Source organism: Zonotrichia albicollis, chromosome 8, assembly GCF_047830755.1.
Source record: "Zonotrichia albicollis isolate bZonAlb1 chromosome 8, bZonAlb1.hap1, whole genome shotgun sequence".
Classification (NCBI taxonomy): domain Eukaryota; kingdom Metazoa; phylum Chordata; class Aves; order Passeriformes; family Passerellidae; genus Zonotrichia; species Zonotrichia albicollis.
Genome location: NC_133826.1, coordinates 6,437,946 through 6,454,468, shown reverse-complemented (window position 1 = coordinate 6,454,468; position 16,523 = coordinate 6,437,946). Strand labels below are relative to the sequence as shown.

General features: G+C 42.2%; 1 protein-coding gene across 9 annotated transcripts in view; it reads left to right on the top strand.

Moving 5' to 3' along the window:
• The window catches only part of OSBPL9 (oxysterol binding protein like 9), a 57,736-nt gene extending 41,699 nt beyond the window's left edge, over nucleotides 1-16,037 (top strand). For 7 of the 9 annotated variants that reach the window (XM_005482250.4, XM_074545808.1, XM_014276077.3 and 4 more), the window contains 16 exons: nucleotides 3,144-3,182; nucleotides 6,102-6,195; nucleotides 7,293-7,394; nucleotides 7,840-7,999; nucleotides 8,609-8,721; nucleotides 8,995-9,113; nucleotides 10,419-10,504; nucleotides 10,753-10,921; nucleotides 12,215-12,299; nucleotides 12,564-12,674; nucleotides 13,067-13,130; nucleotides 13,245-13,385; nucleotides 14,277-14,355; nucleotides 14,683-14,774; nucleotides 15,130-15,265; nucleotides 15,351-16,037. In XM_005482250.4, coding sequence (XP_005482307.2) covers nucleotides 3,144-3,182; nucleotides 6,102-6,195; nucleotides 7,293-7,394; nucleotides 7,840-7,999; nucleotides 8,609-8,721; nucleotides 8,995-9,113; nucleotides 10,419-10,504; nucleotides 10,753-10,921; nucleotides 12,215-12,299; nucleotides 12,564-12,674; nucleotides 13,067-13,130; nucleotides 13,245-13,385; nucleotides 14,277-14,355; nucleotides 14,683-14,774; nucleotides 15,130-15,265; nucleotides 15,351-15,425 — 1,665 coding nt within the window. In that variant the 3' untranslated portion in view covers nucleotides 15,426-16,037. The remainder of the gene's footprint in view (nucleotides 1-3,143; nucleotides 3,183-6,101; nucleotides 6,196-7,292; nucleotides 7,395-7,839; nucleotides 8,000-8,608; nucleotides 8,722-8,994; nucleotides 9,114-10,418; nucleotides 10,505-10,752; nucleotides 10,922-12,214; nucleotides 12,300-12,563; nucleotides 12,675-13,066; nucleotides 13,131-13,244; nucleotides 13,386-14,276; nucleotides 14,356-14,682; nucleotides 14,775-15,129; nucleotides 15,266-15,350) is intronic. The other 2 variants (XR_001334176.3, XM_005482252.4) reach the window with 2 other exon arrangements.
• Nucleotides 16,038-16,523: the final 486 nt, after the last annotated feature.

Below are 16,523 nucleotides of genomic sequence, written 5' to 3'. Positions count from 1 at the left end.
TGTTAATTAAGAGGTTTGTACAAAACCAAAACTTTTTTACAAGCACTAGGGGTGCAACATTGAAATAGTTTTGTGCCACATGAATTTGGAGCTAGTACAGTTTTTATTTAACATGCAGTGAAGCTACTTCAGTCCTTCACAGCAAGAAAGGCCTTTCAGTATTTAATTTGCTGTTTTTTAGTCCTGGCTGTATTTGGAGGTGTTTTAGTACAGTGAAGTCAGTGGACAATGTCATTTTTAGGGATTTGATGGAGTCAGTTGTAGCCAGGTTAGATGGTAATATGCTGATTTCCTTATCTAGATGTGATTTGCTGTATTGAGGAAGCTGTTGGACAAACTGCAAGGAATTATTAGCTCATTTTTTCTTAATTGCTGTATAAATGTATTTAGTAGTTCTTATTTTCACAGGAGTTTAATTCCTATGAAATTTTGCTCCTTTTCAAAACCTCTGCTATGTAATTAGCAAGTGTGAAATTGCAGAGTTATAATCTGCTTTTCAGGCTGTTGATCAGAGCTGGTAACTGAGTTATCTTTCTTGTTTCTGTTGAATATCAAATCCTGTTTCTGCTCTCTGTGAGTTCATTGGGAGTCACACAAACGTGACCACTTATGCTGATGCCAAAACACATTTTGGAGTTCTTTAGGTGGTTTGCTGATAATGGACAAAGCTGGTAGTGGCAGATGCAGCCCTTTAGGTCAGGTTCAGTCCTTCACTGCTCCAGCTGCCATGTGAGTGCAAAGGCAGCTGGAATTTGAGTCCCCCAAAGTGCTAACACTTGCTTTTTGTTGCACTAAATCAGACTTTAAAGTGTTTCTTTCGGTCCCACTAAATATTAACCAGAGTAAATAGGTGAGCTTATCCACTAAGGAGTGGGGGTTTATTGTTTTGGTGTTTTGTTAAACCAAATCTGAAGCTCTTTTGGAGCTGTTGAAGACAAGGTGGCTTAAAGGGGGGCTTATGCACAGCTAATTGCAAGGTGCTGATCCACATATAGTGAAAAAAAAAATTCCCAGTACTTTAATAACCTCTTTTCTGCTTTCTCTTCCCCTTCTTTGTCTCTCAGGCAGCTGTACTTTTTAACCACAAGGGAATTCTGTCTTCCTTCACCTTTTCCATTAACTGTATTAGTATCTTGATTTCCTACTGCTGTAGAAAATTTATAGTACAGAGGGATTTGGGGGTTTTTTCCCCCAGAGTTGTGCAAGTTGTTTGTGTATGATGCAATCTCTGTGTAAAATTGTGCCTGGCTGTAGCTTTGTGCTCTCCAGTAGAGACCTTTTGAGATTCTGCAGGTTTTTTTCCCAGATCTGTAGGGCAAGTGTGGCAGACTGACAGTGCTGAAAACAAATGGTCTGAACACCACCCTGCACCCCATTTTTACTTCCACAGTGCCTCTCTCATTTGCTGACAGGTTTGCCAATCTGTGTTACCACTTCTCTACATACTTTGAACTCTGTTTCCAACACACAGCCATTTATTATGTTGTGATTATTTGGAACATTGAGGCAAATCTGGACTTTTGTTTATTGGAGTTTTCTTTTGTTTCTTCTTTTAATGGTGTTCTGTTGTTCTGCTTCATGGATTTTTACCTGTGTTAATATTTGGACAGTTAAATTTTCATTAAACTTGCTGGTAAATAATCTGTAATTACACCACTCATACTGAGGTGACTCGTGGCATTTCCAAAATAATGAACCAAATACCAGCTAAACAGGAATCATGGTACATTCATTGCTTATCAAAAAGAAGTCAAAATAAACAAAGTGGGAGCAAAATAATATAAAGAATAAAAAAAGGTGGAGCATTTGGCCTGTGGTGTCCCTTTGTGTGTGTGGCAGCTGAAGATGTGCAGCCCTGCTGATGTGTGTGGTGTAAAATACATTAAATGTTGTGCCAGTGATGTGGTAAAACTCACTCTTAGAAATGTGTGTTATATATGTGTTATGAAGTACCTTTTATAATTTAGATATTTCGTTCTGCATCCTCCCCTTCTCTTTTCCACTCCATTTCTGGCAGTCTTGCCTGCCCAGTTTTGGGGAATTTCTGCCTTCCTTACCTTAGTGATGCATTACTGAGGTGGGACAGCAAACGTCAGTGCTCATGCAGCATCTTTGGGGTTTATTTCTAAGACCTTAGAGATTATGGACACAACATGGAGGTTTTTTGTGTTGGGAAAAAATGATGTGTTTTGTAAATTTGCAACCCAGTGGAACTTTTTGTCCTTGGTGTTTTTTTTTTTTACCATGGAAATCCAGACTTCAAAAATCTCAACTAGCAGAGGTGAAATTTGGACAGCCTATTGCCAACTGTATAAGCTAAGGAAGGATGTATTAAGTATCAAAACACAAACATGTGCCAATTTTCTTTATACTTCTTACAGCTTTTTTTTTTTTGTTCCTTTCAAATGTAACTGGAAATCCAGGGGAATACCCTGCAGACAAGTTTTGAGGTTCACACTGGATAAAGTTAGGCATTGATGTACTGACTGATGTGAACTTTGCAGCAGCAGGGAAGAGATTTGGTTTGGTGTTCAGTAAATTTACACTGGTGCTGCTCAGTGCTAAAACTGTGCCAGCTCAGATTGGCATCAATGGTCTGCTGCTCATGCCATTCCCCTGAGGACAGATGGTTTTTACATTGCCTGCCCTTTCACTTATGCTTCTGGGCAAAAATAACCAAAAATCTGAGATAGTGAATGATCTGAAAGCATTTTAAAATATAGTGAATGCCAAAAAGCAACAGTTAAAATCTTTCAGCTTAAACCTCTGCCTTTCTTGTGTGTTAATCACAGAAACTGAGAACTTCATTTTTATGGGAGCTCCAGAGTGTATTTTGGGGAGCTCCTGGGTATTTGGGAAGCACCCCCATTGTAAAGCAGAGCTGCACTCTGCAGTGCAGAGAGGATATTTTAAAAATTGTCTGCGCTCATGTGGACAGGCCCTCAGAAAATGCTGATCCTCAGAGGTGCAGTGCCTGGGTGTGGAATTGTGTCCCCCAAGTTTAGTTGCTGTGTCACAATGAGGAACATTTTATGGCTGAAAATGTGAACATTCCTGAGGGAAACTCACTGTTCTCACTTAGCACAGAGCTGATAAGTCATGCAAGATTGTTATGTTGATATTTTTAACATTTTTTCCTTAAGGACCAAAATAATGAGGAGAAGCACGCAAATGGACTTATAGTAAGTTTAAATCTAATCTTTATCTCCTTTTAATTCTGCAGAACATGTGAACAGAGACCTGAATTTCCACTCACTTTGCAACATGCTTCTTCCTTTCTCTAATTTACTGCTTCCAGTGTCTTGTTAAAATTCCTGTTGAGTCCTTAGGTTGGCTAACCCTTGTCTTTAGCAGATAGAGTGGTCACTTTTGTGTGGAGTGTCTTGAGCAGCAGTGTTGTGACTGAGCACTTAGATAAAAATCTGCCATGTGAACAGATGAAAGGGAAATTACTGGGATAGAAATAGTTCTGTGTTCTGTCTTAAGTGTCTTTGTGTAGGAAATAGATCTGCTCTCCGTGTGCTTCAAGTAGTTTGTCTTTTCTACAGTGCTGCTCCTTTGATGCAGAGTTGTGTAATGTCTGTCTAAGCAATGTTTCTTCTTTAATAGAACTGCTGCATTTTTAATGTAACTTCTGTCATTTTTGGTTTTGGTCACACATGGTTTCTCTTTCTTTGTTCTTTTTTTGTCACTTGAGTACATTTCAGATACTTTTAATAGGAGATTGGTTTCAGTAAAAATTCTGAAAATCCTGATGTGTTTTCATTAGAGCTGTCAGTAATTCCCAGGCTTTGGTTGTTTGTCCACTACAAACAGATTCAGCAGTTGGATTTTGTGGTGTGAACCTTGGACTGAAGATGCACATGCATATTTCAGTTTTGTGCTTATTATACATAAATGAATTATTATGTGCCCTGCAGATGGAACATAATTCAGGTCTTAGTGTGAGGGAGCAGCTTCTGTGGTGTCCCCTGGAAAAGAGAAGCTGTGCAGGAAGGCACTTCCACAGGCACCTGCACATCTGGGCTGCAACTCAGAGATTTTATAGAGATATTGCAGCTTGATGTAGTCTGAATTTGATTAGCCACTGATCTCATTATCTGTGGGCTGGCCTGTACTGGGGAGGAAAAATATTTCTGTAAGAATATATTAACTGTGGGTCAGTGCTTGTGAAGTCTGAAATTGTGATGCTGTGGAGATCAGTGTCACCTTGGGCTGAAGGTCAGGATTGCACTTTAAACTTAGGCAGAAATGGAATCATTGTCTGCTGCCATGGTGGGACGAGTCCTGTTTCTGTGTAATTGTTACTCAATTGTTATTAAACTCAGAGCAGGAAACTTTCAGCTTTCAGGTCTGCCTTCAGCTGTTCTAGCCCATGAAGGCATCCCTCAAATATCCAACATGAAACTCCAGTTCTTGTTGCAGAATGGAGAGTTGTTTAAGGATGAGGTTACAACCCTGAATACAAAACCAGAGTTACTTTGTTCTTTCTTTATCATACCAGTGTTCTGTATGATGTGGAATCTTAGTTTCCCTAAAAAATAAAGGAGATGTAGGTAGCAATAGCATCTTGTGTGTCATAGAACCATCTTAGGTTTTAAATCTTAACTCTTAGGATGGGATCATCATTTTAAACTGTGAATTCTGTGGGACAGGGACCTTCCTGTGCTGAATACATAATTCCACAAGGAGGTGAAGTACTGGGTAAGGGACATTGCCTCTATGCTGGAATGCAGTGGAGAAATATTACCTGTACTGGATTATTTGTATACTAAGTAGTAAAACGAATGAAACTGTAGAAAGCTAATTTATGGATGTTTTAATGGAGATTTTTTTTTTAGTGATAAGCAGAGAATAATTGTTCTGTTTTTAGTTAAAGAAATCCTGTGCTATGAAAAAAAAATAATAGAACTTTTCACTGGTTTTTAGAGTCAGACAGTGTCCTGAGCTGAAAGGGATCCCCAGGGATCACAGTGCTCCAGCTCCTGGCTCTGCACAGGACAGCCCCAGGAACCCCTCCATTGTCTGAGAGCATTGTCCAAACATCCAAATGTAGGAAAAAGTTCAGAATTTCAGGTAACTGGGAAAGAAGGCAGGAAAGGAATCTGCCTTTAGTAGGAAAATGGGAAGAAGGTTAAAATGAGCCTGTTTCCCTCAGTCTGAATGCAAATAGAAATTAATGGACTAAAGGGAGAGGAGAACATTTGTAGACACTTCTTTTAATACTGGTGTAAAAAAAAAAAAAGGATAGGGATGGACATACTGACTGAAATCTGAGAAAACTGAGCAAAAACTTTGATAGTTCTGATAGATCAGGCATTTAAATTGCAAGGTGCTTGGAAAAAGGTTTTATGTGCCTTTTCCTCAACAACCAAGCAGTTCTGGTGGTTGTATGTAAACATAAATAACAAACAGTGCTTAGATGATATTTTGGGTTAAAAGGGATGGCAGTTCAGATTTCCAGGGGTCTTCTTGCATAAAACCAAGGACATTGCCTGAAGTCAGTGACTTTGGGAGCACTTAATGGACTTGGTGCTTCGTTTTCCAAGTGCCCACACTCAGAAGTAGGTTGAGGTGTCCTCTCCTGAGCTGCACTGAACACTGTCAGCTTGCTTTGGGAAGAATTGTGCCAACAAAGCTGCTTCATGGCTCTAAGCATGCTGATGATTCTTGTTTTGATTTATGGGTTGATCTGCAAAATGAATTTTTGAGAAAATAAAACTTTGAAAATACTGATAATCTATGCTAATTTTGGCCAGATAATTTGCATCTAACTTTCCACTCTTTGCATGCATTATTAATTAATGGACATTGGGTGGCATACCAGAAGCAAGAACCTGAAATAAGAATTCTTTATAGGATGCTTCAAATCTGCATCAAATACAATTTATTGTGCAGTCTGTGTAAAGAATCAAAATATTCCCACCTCCAGAGTATTTCTCGTGTCCTCAGCTGTCAATTTGTGTTTTACTTCCTCTCTCAGGAATTCTCTCTCTTGCATTTGGGCATTTCTCACGCTCACAATGTTCTTGCTATCTATGCTTTATTTTGTTTTAATTGAGGGGGATAAAAAATGATGTGTTTTTCTTTTTCTTGCCTAGAGCACCATCAACCCCGTGGACGCCGTGTATCAGCCCAGCCCCTTGGAGCCATCAGGGATCAGCACCATGCCCTCCCAGGCTGTGACACTGCCAGGTAGGCTGGGGACAGCCCCTCGCAGGCTGTGACACTGCCAGGTAGGATGGGGACAGCCCCTTAAGGTCCCAGGGTGTGACACTGCCAGGTAGGCTGGGGACAGCCCCCTCCGGTCCCTGGGTGTGACAGTGCCAGCCAGGCTGGGGACAGCCCCTCCCAGGCTGTGACACTGCCAGGTAAGCTGGGGACAGCCCCTTAAGGTCCCAGGGTGTGACACTGCCAGGTAGGATGGGGACAGCCCCTCCCAGGCTGTGACACTGCCAACCAGGATGGGGACAGCCCCCTGAAGTCCCTGGGTGTGACAATGCCAGCCAGGATGGGGACAGCTCCTTCCCAGGCTGTCACACTACCAGGTAGGATGGGGACAGCCCCCTGAGGTCCCAGGCTGTGACACTGCCAACCAGGATGGGGACAGCCCCTTCCCAGGCTGTGACACTGCCAGGTGGGCTGGGGACAGCCCCTCCCAGGGTGTGACAATGCCAGCCAGGCTGGGGACAGCCCCCTGAGGTCCCAGGCTGTCACAATGCCAGGTAGGCTGGGGACAGCCCCCTGAGGTCCCTGGGTGTGACAATGCCAGCCAGGCTGGGGACAGCCCCTCCTAGGCTGTGACACTGCCAGCCAAGATGGGGACAGCCCTTCCCTGGGTGTGACACTGCCATCCAGGATGGGGACAGCCCCTCCCAGGCTGTGACACTGCCAGCCAGGATGAGGACAGCCCTTCCCAGGCTGTGACAGTGCCAGCCAGGCTGGGACAGCCACCCAGAGCAGTGACTGCACACCCAGCTCAGAGGGCTGAGCAGGGGCAGGAGCACAGAGCGTTCTCACCAGCCTGGTTCTGGGGATAAGCTGATGTGTTGTATTTACTCTCAGTTACTGGCTTGCATTTCTAACACTCCTTTTAAAAATTAAACTATAACTTTCAGAAAAGGCGAATGCTTTCTAGCTAAACAAGTGTGGGTTTTTTTAGATGCCGTCTTTGATTAATAAAAAAAGGACCTAGGTATGGCTTTTGTAGAAAGTGATTTGATTTTTGAGATGAGGTGAAATAATGTGGAATCTCCTGAATTTTGGGGTTAACATGTCCAAATCTCGCCTAGAACCTGCTCAGCTGTGCAAGTCAGAGCAGAGACCCTCCTCTTTGCCAGTGGGACCCGTGGTAGCATCGCTGGGGAACCAGACTCCAACCCCAAACAGTACAGGTACAGTTCTGGGTAACTTTTATTGAAACACAACAAATCCTATAATTAGTCATTAAAACAATATTATTGGCCTGCATCTTGCTTTTAATCAACACCAATTTCAATATTTTGTTAAAACCAGGAATGCTGCTCTTTCTCCCCACCATATATACACAATATGTATGAGTTTTACCAACTTCCCTTTGTCTCCCCAGCATTGCAATCCTGCAGTAACTGGAGAAAACATGTCCCTTAAACTTTACTGGTGTTCTGTGCTCTGCATTTTCCTTGTGACTTTCCTTTTGTCAACTATTAAACTCTTTATGAACCTGCCTAATTATTGCTTTTAATTTTGTACTTCCTCTTCTGAGTGTATATCAGCCTTTATCGATTTGAACAATTCTTGTTAAAGTAGATTTCGAAAGAATTCATTTTTATTGTTTCTGTAATTTTTAATACTCCACAGGGAGTGGGCAGTCAGCACCTAGCAGCAGTCTCACCTCTCCAAGCCATGTCAACCTGTCTCCAAATACAGTCCCAGATTTTTCCTACTCCAGCAGTGAGGATGAGTTCTATGATGCTGATGAGTTCTACCAGAGCAGTTCTTCCCCAAAGCGATGCCTGGAGTAAGTGGCTGGCAGTGTGCAGTGTGTGCAGTCTGTAGCTCCAAGGGCATCCTTGTCTGCTTGCAGAAATTGCTTTAAAGTGAGATTACCCCTGCCCTCAGCCACAGACAGGTAGAGGGAGGCAGTTCCTTTCTCTGCTCCTTCCCTTTCCATCAGATATGTGTTCACTCTTAACAAACCAAACTCTGGAAGCTCCCAGCTCAGAGCTGTAATCTGAGGCCATGGTGCATTTCACAAGCATTTGCTGCAGCCTTTGCTGAGGGACCAATTGTATTCTTTGAAGTTGCCACCCTTTTCTCAAAATCTCTGTTTACTCTTCATTTTTTATTAATTGAAAAATTAATTTTAAGAGATGCTACACATTCCAGAGAGGGATTAGTCAGCTGTTTTCTGCCTTCATGTGTTGTCTGAGGCTGCAGGCTGTCCCATTCCTTCAGCTGCAATCCATTCTGAGCTCTCTGTGAATTAGCATGCACCATGTGTATTAATGTCTGCCACTGCACAGTTATTGATGTCTATCACTAAAATCCCTGTCTGTGAATATCAAATTACAATAATTTGGTCTGAATTACTTGATTTGAACTGTGAGAATTCATTAGTCTTCTGTAGTTCTTCAGGGTCTGCTGCAGTCCTGACTCGGAGCAGCACGGGGAGCAGCCTGAAACGTCCAGACACCACAGAGTCCCTCAATTCTTCCATGTCTAATGGCACAAATGATGCTGGTAGGTGGCCTGTGTCAGCTTTCACTGAGGAGCTATTGATTGTTCCTCTGTGTGTAAACTGGGTCAATGTATGCAGGATTTTTTATGCATATGTGTGTGTGTATGTATTTGGCAAGGTACTTTTGGGAAGTGGTTTAATTACTGTTTCTTTACTAATGGAAGATTGCTGAATCGTAGGATTTAAAACCTGTATTTTTGGAGATACATGCTAATGAAATCCAGTCTGGTTTGAAGGTTTAGAGGAAAACAAAAGCCATTTCTTTGGTCTTTCAGATCTCTTTGATCCTCCTGACGATCGAGAAGATGATGGGGAAGGAGAGTCGGTGGAGGAGCACAAAAGTGTTATCATGCATCTCCTGTCACAAGTGAGATTAGGCATGGACCTCACCAAGGTAAGCTTGCTGGGGTTCCTGAGGATGGGAGGGGGAGTTAAACCCAGAGTTCTGTGCAAAAAATGTTCCATAATTTAACTGCATGTTTGTTCTAAGAGCTGGTGAAGCTGTAATCTCTTTAGCATGGTGCTTTTGAGCTGGAGTTCTTACTGGAAGGGAGAGAGTAGCTGCAGAATAAGTATATCCAGATGCTAAAATCTGTTTGGGAACATAGTTTGCTATGGAAAGTAGCTGTTTGTTCTCTTTGAACCCAATTCTTGGAGTGCTTGTGAAGCTGGCATAGGGACAATGCTGAATTGTTACTTCTGTCTTTGGCTTCCTAGAACAAAGAGCTCCAAGATCCCAAGATATGGTGGCATTCAATAAAACATAAAGTGAAAGGGGGAAGTAACCATATGGTGAAAAGCTTGGCTTAGTTGGGATCTTAATGAGGAAATAAGTTGCCTGTGTGTATTTTGAAGTGCTACACTTAGGTCTGGCAAGGAGAGGGATGGGCTCTTCATGGATGAGATCCATGCTGGTGTCTGTCTGAAGGCTCAATGAGCAGCATTCTGAAGGTGTTGGTCTTTCCAGGCAGCTTGGATAAATTTAAACAAGTAATTCCAGAGTGGGAAAGGGCAGGAGAGATCAATCCTTATCCATGAGTTTCCTTAAGTGATGAATTGAACTGTCCAGCCTGGAATGAACAGGAGATAATAGAAAGATAACACTTTTCTGGGGGAACAGGCAGCAGCTCACAAGCAAACAGCTCAGGGTTTCTGGCAGTTCTGAACAGGAATTGATCCAAACTGTGTCTATTCTGGGAATTCTTGGGGTAACTGAGAATTACTGATCTCAAATTAGGCTGCCAGGAATGTTCATGAGATGTACCTTGTCAGGAACAGTAATTGGGGGTGGATCACACTGAGCAGATCCACAATGGACCTTTGGGAGGCAGTAGGGAAGAGCTTAACCTTGGTCTTGCTGAGCCATGCAGCAGGATGGGACTGCAAGGGAGTGTTTGTGACTGAGAATTGCCAGCGTTCACAGAGATGGAATGAAACCAGCAGAGAAACTGCAATTCAGAACAGCTTTTTATGTGCTCTGAGTGGGACTAGAATCCAGTGGGATGAGACTGTTCCTGCTAAACCTTAGGGTTTGGAGAAGGTGCCAACTGACCTGCATGTGTCAGAACTCATTGGTGAGCTCAGGCTCAGTCAGCTGAGAGCACACCATGCTGTGGGTGCTCCCTTTGCTATTTACAGCTGGCTTTTGTACAGGATATTGAAACACCTTCAGCTGGATGAGTTGTTTTCCTTCACCCAGGTGGTTCTCCCAACGTTTATCCTGGAAAGGAGGTCGCTGTTGGAAATGTATGCTGACTTCTTTGCACACCCAGACTTGTTTGTCAGGTATGTGACTTTGGAACTGGAGCATTCACTGCCTCTCATGCTGCTTGTGGCCCTTGTGGGCTGCCACAGGTTGGTAGTTTTGAAGAGTAGTGCTTGGATTTTGGTTGAAAAATCATTTGACTGTTCAAAAAGAGGTGAAATCAGCCAAACTTGTAGTTGTTAAACAACCAAGCACCCATAAAACTTTCCTGTATCCAAGGTCCCTGCTTATATTTCACCCTGCCTGTCCTTTTTCTCTCTCTCTGTAGCATCAGTGACCAGAAGGATCCCAAGGAGAGGATGGTCCAGGTGGTGAAGTGGTACCTCTCAGCCTTCCATGCAGGAAGGAAGGGCTCAGTTGCTAAGAAGCCTTACAACCCCATCCTGGGGGAGATCTTCCGCTGCCACTGGGTGTTGCCTGGCACTGAGGATGACATGGTGAGTTTCCTGTGGTGTTTTATTGGAGCCCACCATGCAGAGATGCCACCCAAAGCTTTGTTAAGTCACTGACTGAAATGGATTGTGCTGTGCTTAAGTAGCAAATCAACAAACTGTAGCAATTTCTTAACCAATTCTCCCCATCCTTCCTTGTTTTCTTTTGACAGAAGTATAAATCTTGCATAACAAATTTTATTGTTTTTTATAGAATGACTTGATGTGTTGAAAGTGTCCTTTTTCCCTGAACTGTTTCATAGCACGAATTATGAATTTGTTTATTCTCAAAGTTCTGATTTTTTTGCTTTTATTTTTTGAACCAGTGCAGCCCAGAGGGCTTTTTTTTTGTTGTTGTTTTTCTTTTTTGGCCCCACATTTGGGCCTCTTGCCTGAGGAAGTTGCCAGTGGTGGTGTGGGAGTGCTGCTGTGAGGTGCTTCATGTGTGTAACACATCCAAGTCACTGTGATTATTTGGGTATAAGCCATGCATTTTTCCCATTTCCTTCCCACTGATCTGTTTGCTGAAATCTTGTTTCTGAGGTGAATGTTTGCACTCCAGTTTGCTGGCATAAAGGCAGTGTTGTATTTAAGCTTCCACTGCTTCCAACCATGAATTAATTAACTACACTTCACATTCTTTGCCACGGGAAATAAATATTAGTTTATGGTTTTGTGGTACATGGAATCTGATCATTATTAATGTGCAGATCAGACTTTTTCAGAAGCAAAAGCAAAAACTGTTCCTACCACTTATAATATTATTTATATAAATATTATATTATATATTATTATAATATTATATTATAAATTATATATGAATATATAATATATTAATATTATATACATTAATATATAATATATAATATAATATTATATTATATATTAATGTATAATAATTATATAATTAATATAATATGTAATTAATATAATTAATAATTATATAATAATATACTTATTATATTATAATAATATAATGTTATATATTATGTATTATATAATATATGTATTATATAATATAAATAATATAATAATAATAATATATTATTATATAATATTATATAATATTATTTATTTTGTAACTGCGTTTCTACATGAGTCTTTCAGTTTAACTGTTTTTTTGTGGGGACAGTTAAAACAAAGACTTAAAACTGAGAGAGTGGATCCTTTAGAAAGGATCCTAGTTCCAGGGGAAGGAGTCCTGCAGTCCATTTTAGAAGCCTTTAGAGATGGAGGCAGCTCCTCAGGGAAGCCTGCAGTGCTGTCAGGTGAGTGATGGGATCTCTGCCCTGCCCACAGGAGCCCGTCTCTGAAGGACCAGTGCCCTGGGTCAGCAAAAGCAACGTCACCTTTGTGGCAGAGCAGGTCTCTCACCACCCTCCAAGTAAGTTCTGACAACACCTTGGCCTCAAGAGGGGGGACAGTAAAATCAGCTCTGGGCTTAAATCCTGGATTTACACTTTCTCTCCAGATTTAAAAGCTGAATATTTATTAAGGCTGAAAAATCATAAACTGCTTTTGTGAGAAATTGCAAACTCTGTTACACATTAAGTGTGAGGCACCTGGGGATATTTCCCAGTGGATGAATTTGGGAACAAAGGTACCAATGTCTTGTGCTGCTGTTTTTAATACCTGCCTCTCTCTTCAGTTTCAGCATTTTATGCAGAGTGTTTTAGCAAGAGGATACAGTTCAATGCTCACATATGGACCAAGTCCAAATTCCTAGGAATGTCTATTGGGGTTCATAACATAGGGCAAGGTATGTGTGTGCAAACTGAACAGCAGAGGAGAAATTCAATTCTGCAAGTAGGATTTTTCATAGAATAATTAATGTAAATTATTCTAAGTCATGGTACTAAATGTAAGCAGTGGTTGAATTTATGTAACTGGAGCTTATGTATCTGAGTTAGAGATTTCCTTCCACTCTCTGTGTGCTGACAACACCTAGGGCCCAGTTTTTCCCAAAAATATTGCCATCCCTGCCTCCTCCAGAAGCTGGGCATTCTCAGCATTCATTAAAAATAAAGCTCCTCCACCTTTCCTTTTCATGGCCCCTGTTTTTAATGGCATATTTCATGAGATCATTAAGAAAAATTCTGTAGAGGTTTTGCTTAATGTTTTTCAAATCTTATTTTTATTTTTCTTTAATAGGGTGTGTTACATGCCTAGATCATGATGAACACTATATTTTGACTTTTCCTAATGGCTATGGAAGGTAAGTAAATGTTCTAATTATTATTTTCGTTTTTAATGCCTTGGAGTGTTTCATGCTTAGTATTTATGGATCAAGAGCTGTTCATGATGTGCATTTCTGTGTTTGCAATTGCAGGTCTATTCTCACTGTGCCATGGATAGAGCTTGGGGGGGAGTGCAGCATCAATTGCTCAAAGACAGGTTACAATGCTTCCATTGTCTTCCACACAAAACCATTTTATGGAGGAAAGAAGCACAGAGTTACAGCTGAAATTTTGTAAGCAGCTTCTTTCATCTCACTTTTCCCTCCCTTAAGTGCCAACAGCTTTAAGAAGACAGTCAAGAGTGTAAAATGCTGAAGCAGCAACACCCAGAAGAACTTAGCTCATCATTACCTGTCATGGAATTTTATTGCCAAGTTTGGGAGAGGAAGCTGCACAGGCCTGTGTCCTACTTTGTGCTGCTTGAAAACATCCTCAGCTGGTTCCCAAAGGAACTTTGCTGTCCTGAATTATCTAAAGTGCCTCCATCATTACCTTTCCTACAAATACAAATACTGCACAAGCCTGCCATACTGCCCATAGTGTGTCAGTTGCAAACTTCACATGTTTTACCTGTGGTTTGATGGATTTTGGTTAAACCCTGTGCACATACCCAGCACAGAGAATTCAGTGGAGATTCCCATTGTATTTGGAGATGTGCTGTGATGCCAGCAAGTGGATGCTGACAAAATGAGGTTTAGCTTGCTTTTAAATCATTGACACATTGATAGATACCATTTAAAAACTGGTGTCTTGTGTTTCCCTGGAAACCTTTTTAAGCTTAAACTCACCACCTTAAATCTGTGTGGAAGGCCTGTAACTGCTTTCCTAAACTCTAAATGCAGATCCAGCCCTGGGGCAAGGCTGGTTTACCCTGATCAGGGCTTCCTGTGAAGGTTTATGTAATTCACTCAGGCCAAACTGCCCCCTTGTGAACAGAGCCCTCCTCCTCTGGGCTGGGCAGGGACTCTTTAGATAGAGAGAGAGAGAGAGAGAGAGAGATAGATAGAGAGATAGATAGAGAGAGATAGATAGAAACCAGGCTTTACAGAAGACCAAGTTTTGATCCTTTAGGGTTTTTCAGTTGCTGTAATACAGCTGAGAAATGACTGTTTGTTTCTCTTTAGTTCTCCAAATGACAAGAAACCCTTCTGCTCCATTGAAGGAGAATGGAATGGGGTCATGTATGCAAAGTACTCCACAGGGGTAACACAGCTTGCTTTCGTTTTTGTCTTTTCATCAGAAATACAAGATTGTACTTAAAAGGGGGGTTTGGGGTGGTTTTGTGGGCTTGGGATTTTATTTTAAACATTAATAGTTGGAACCTCCTATGAGGCTGTCCAAATGAATGCTGAACTGGGGATAAAACTTGTTCATTTATTCTTAAGGAAGCTTGATTTCTGTACAAGAAGAGAATCTGAAGAATTACCTTGTTTCATGTATTTCCTGCTAAGCAGTGCACTAGAGTGTAGGAAATTTGAAGTCTAGCTAAAGAACTGAGTAGGTTTATTTCTTTTTCATTTTCCACTCCAGGAGAATGCTGTCTTTATAGATACCAAGAAAATGCCTACAATAAAGAAGAAGGTAAGGAAATTGGAGGACCAAGACGACTTTGAGTCTCGCTGGTAAGAACTTCAGTTTACTGGGAACATTAAGGTTTCATTTTGGTTAGACTCCAGTTGGCAGCACAGGGACTAAAGCTGCACTGATCCAAGCACTGCATGCTCTGCTCTCCCTGAGCCCAGGTACAGGCAGGCTGGGGGTTTAAGGGGCAAGAGGAGACCTGGAGTTCTCCCTCACATCCTAATTGGGATCAAATGTTCACAGCCTCCTCCCTCCTGCCATAACAGCACAAATCTCAAATATCCTGAGGCCTTTTCTGCCCTTTCTCTAACCTGAGATCTACCTTTAGTCACTGCTGTGTCTCAGATTGTAGCACTCTGCTCCCATAAAAGTCTCCCTTGCCCTTTCTCTCTGAAGCCTATGGAAGGATGTCACCTACAACCTGAAGATCAGAGACATCGACGCAGCCACGGCGGCCAAGCACGCGCTTGAGGAGCGGCAGAGAGCCGAGGCCAGGGCCAGGAAGGAGAACGAGACCTCCTGGGAAACGAGGGTGAGCTTTATTCCAGCAGCTCAGCCTGTGGCCTTTGTTCCTTTCTGGAGTCACAAAAAGCTCACACATGGTTATTCCTTTGCAGTTATTCCACGAGGACGGGGAGTGCTGGGTGTACGATGAGCCGCTGCTGAAGCGCCTCGCTGCCAGCAAGCACTGAGGGGTGAGCCTGGCCTGGCCTGGGCGGGGCTGGCTGGGCAGGGCAGGGCTGGCAGCTGAGCCCACACCCACAGCACTGCTGATCACGTACCCGGCCCAGCCCTGCCCTCCTGCAGCTGCAGCGGTTCCTTTCTCAGGGATTCTGGACTTACTGAGACAGACAAAGCAATTCACGAGAGGCTGAGCAGCTCCGGGCAGGGACTGGCTCTGGTGGCAGGGCCCAGCCCAGGCCTGGGGCACACACTCTGTGTAACCACTGTGAAGGCCACGGCGCTGGGAGCAGTTGCATCATAATCCTGGGTCCTGCATATTTAAAAAGCAAGGAACAAAATGCAAGGTGTCATTTAAATCTCGCTGATGTTTGCAATGTGTAAATACGAGGATTCCTCTGATGGGACAATTTGTTAGGAAATGCTACATCAATGTTATCTTCCACATGTATGATAATCAAATCTTTTGGCATTTCAGTGTCTTGCCCAAAATAACTGTTATTTTGAGATTGAAATGTAACCATAGATAATTCTACCCAATGCATCTTAAAGCTTCATAAAATAGATTTTTCAAACTTCTCTTATGGACTTTTTATTTATTTCATAATAAACCTTTGCAGGAAGACTGTTTTCCAGTTGAGTCATGATAAATTAATTATGTGAGATATATAAGAGGTATTTGTTTTTCCACTGGAATAATCCTTGCAGCTAGCTAAACCTACTTCTTAAAGTAGCTCATGAAGTAGCAAAATGAGCATCTGCAGCATCCACAGGAGAAGTTTTCTGGACTCTACAGCCAGCCTTGCCAGCACATCAGGAACCTCTGCCTTGTGTGCTTTGCTACAGTTAATAATGATTGAGTAAGTAGCTAGATGTAGCAATCAAACTACTTTTCTCTCCACAGTTAAGTCTAGCTTTTATTTGATTTCATCTTAATTTTGTCTATGTTGCACATACAGAAAAACTACAAAAGCAGTGTGAGTTGGAAGCCTTGGGCTGTTCTCCCCCTCCCTCCCACGCACTGTCCCTGCTGCAGATCCTTCCTGAGGAGCTGTCACTGCTGCAGGGATGCTGCAGGCCAGGCTGGACACGGGGGCAGAGCCCACAGC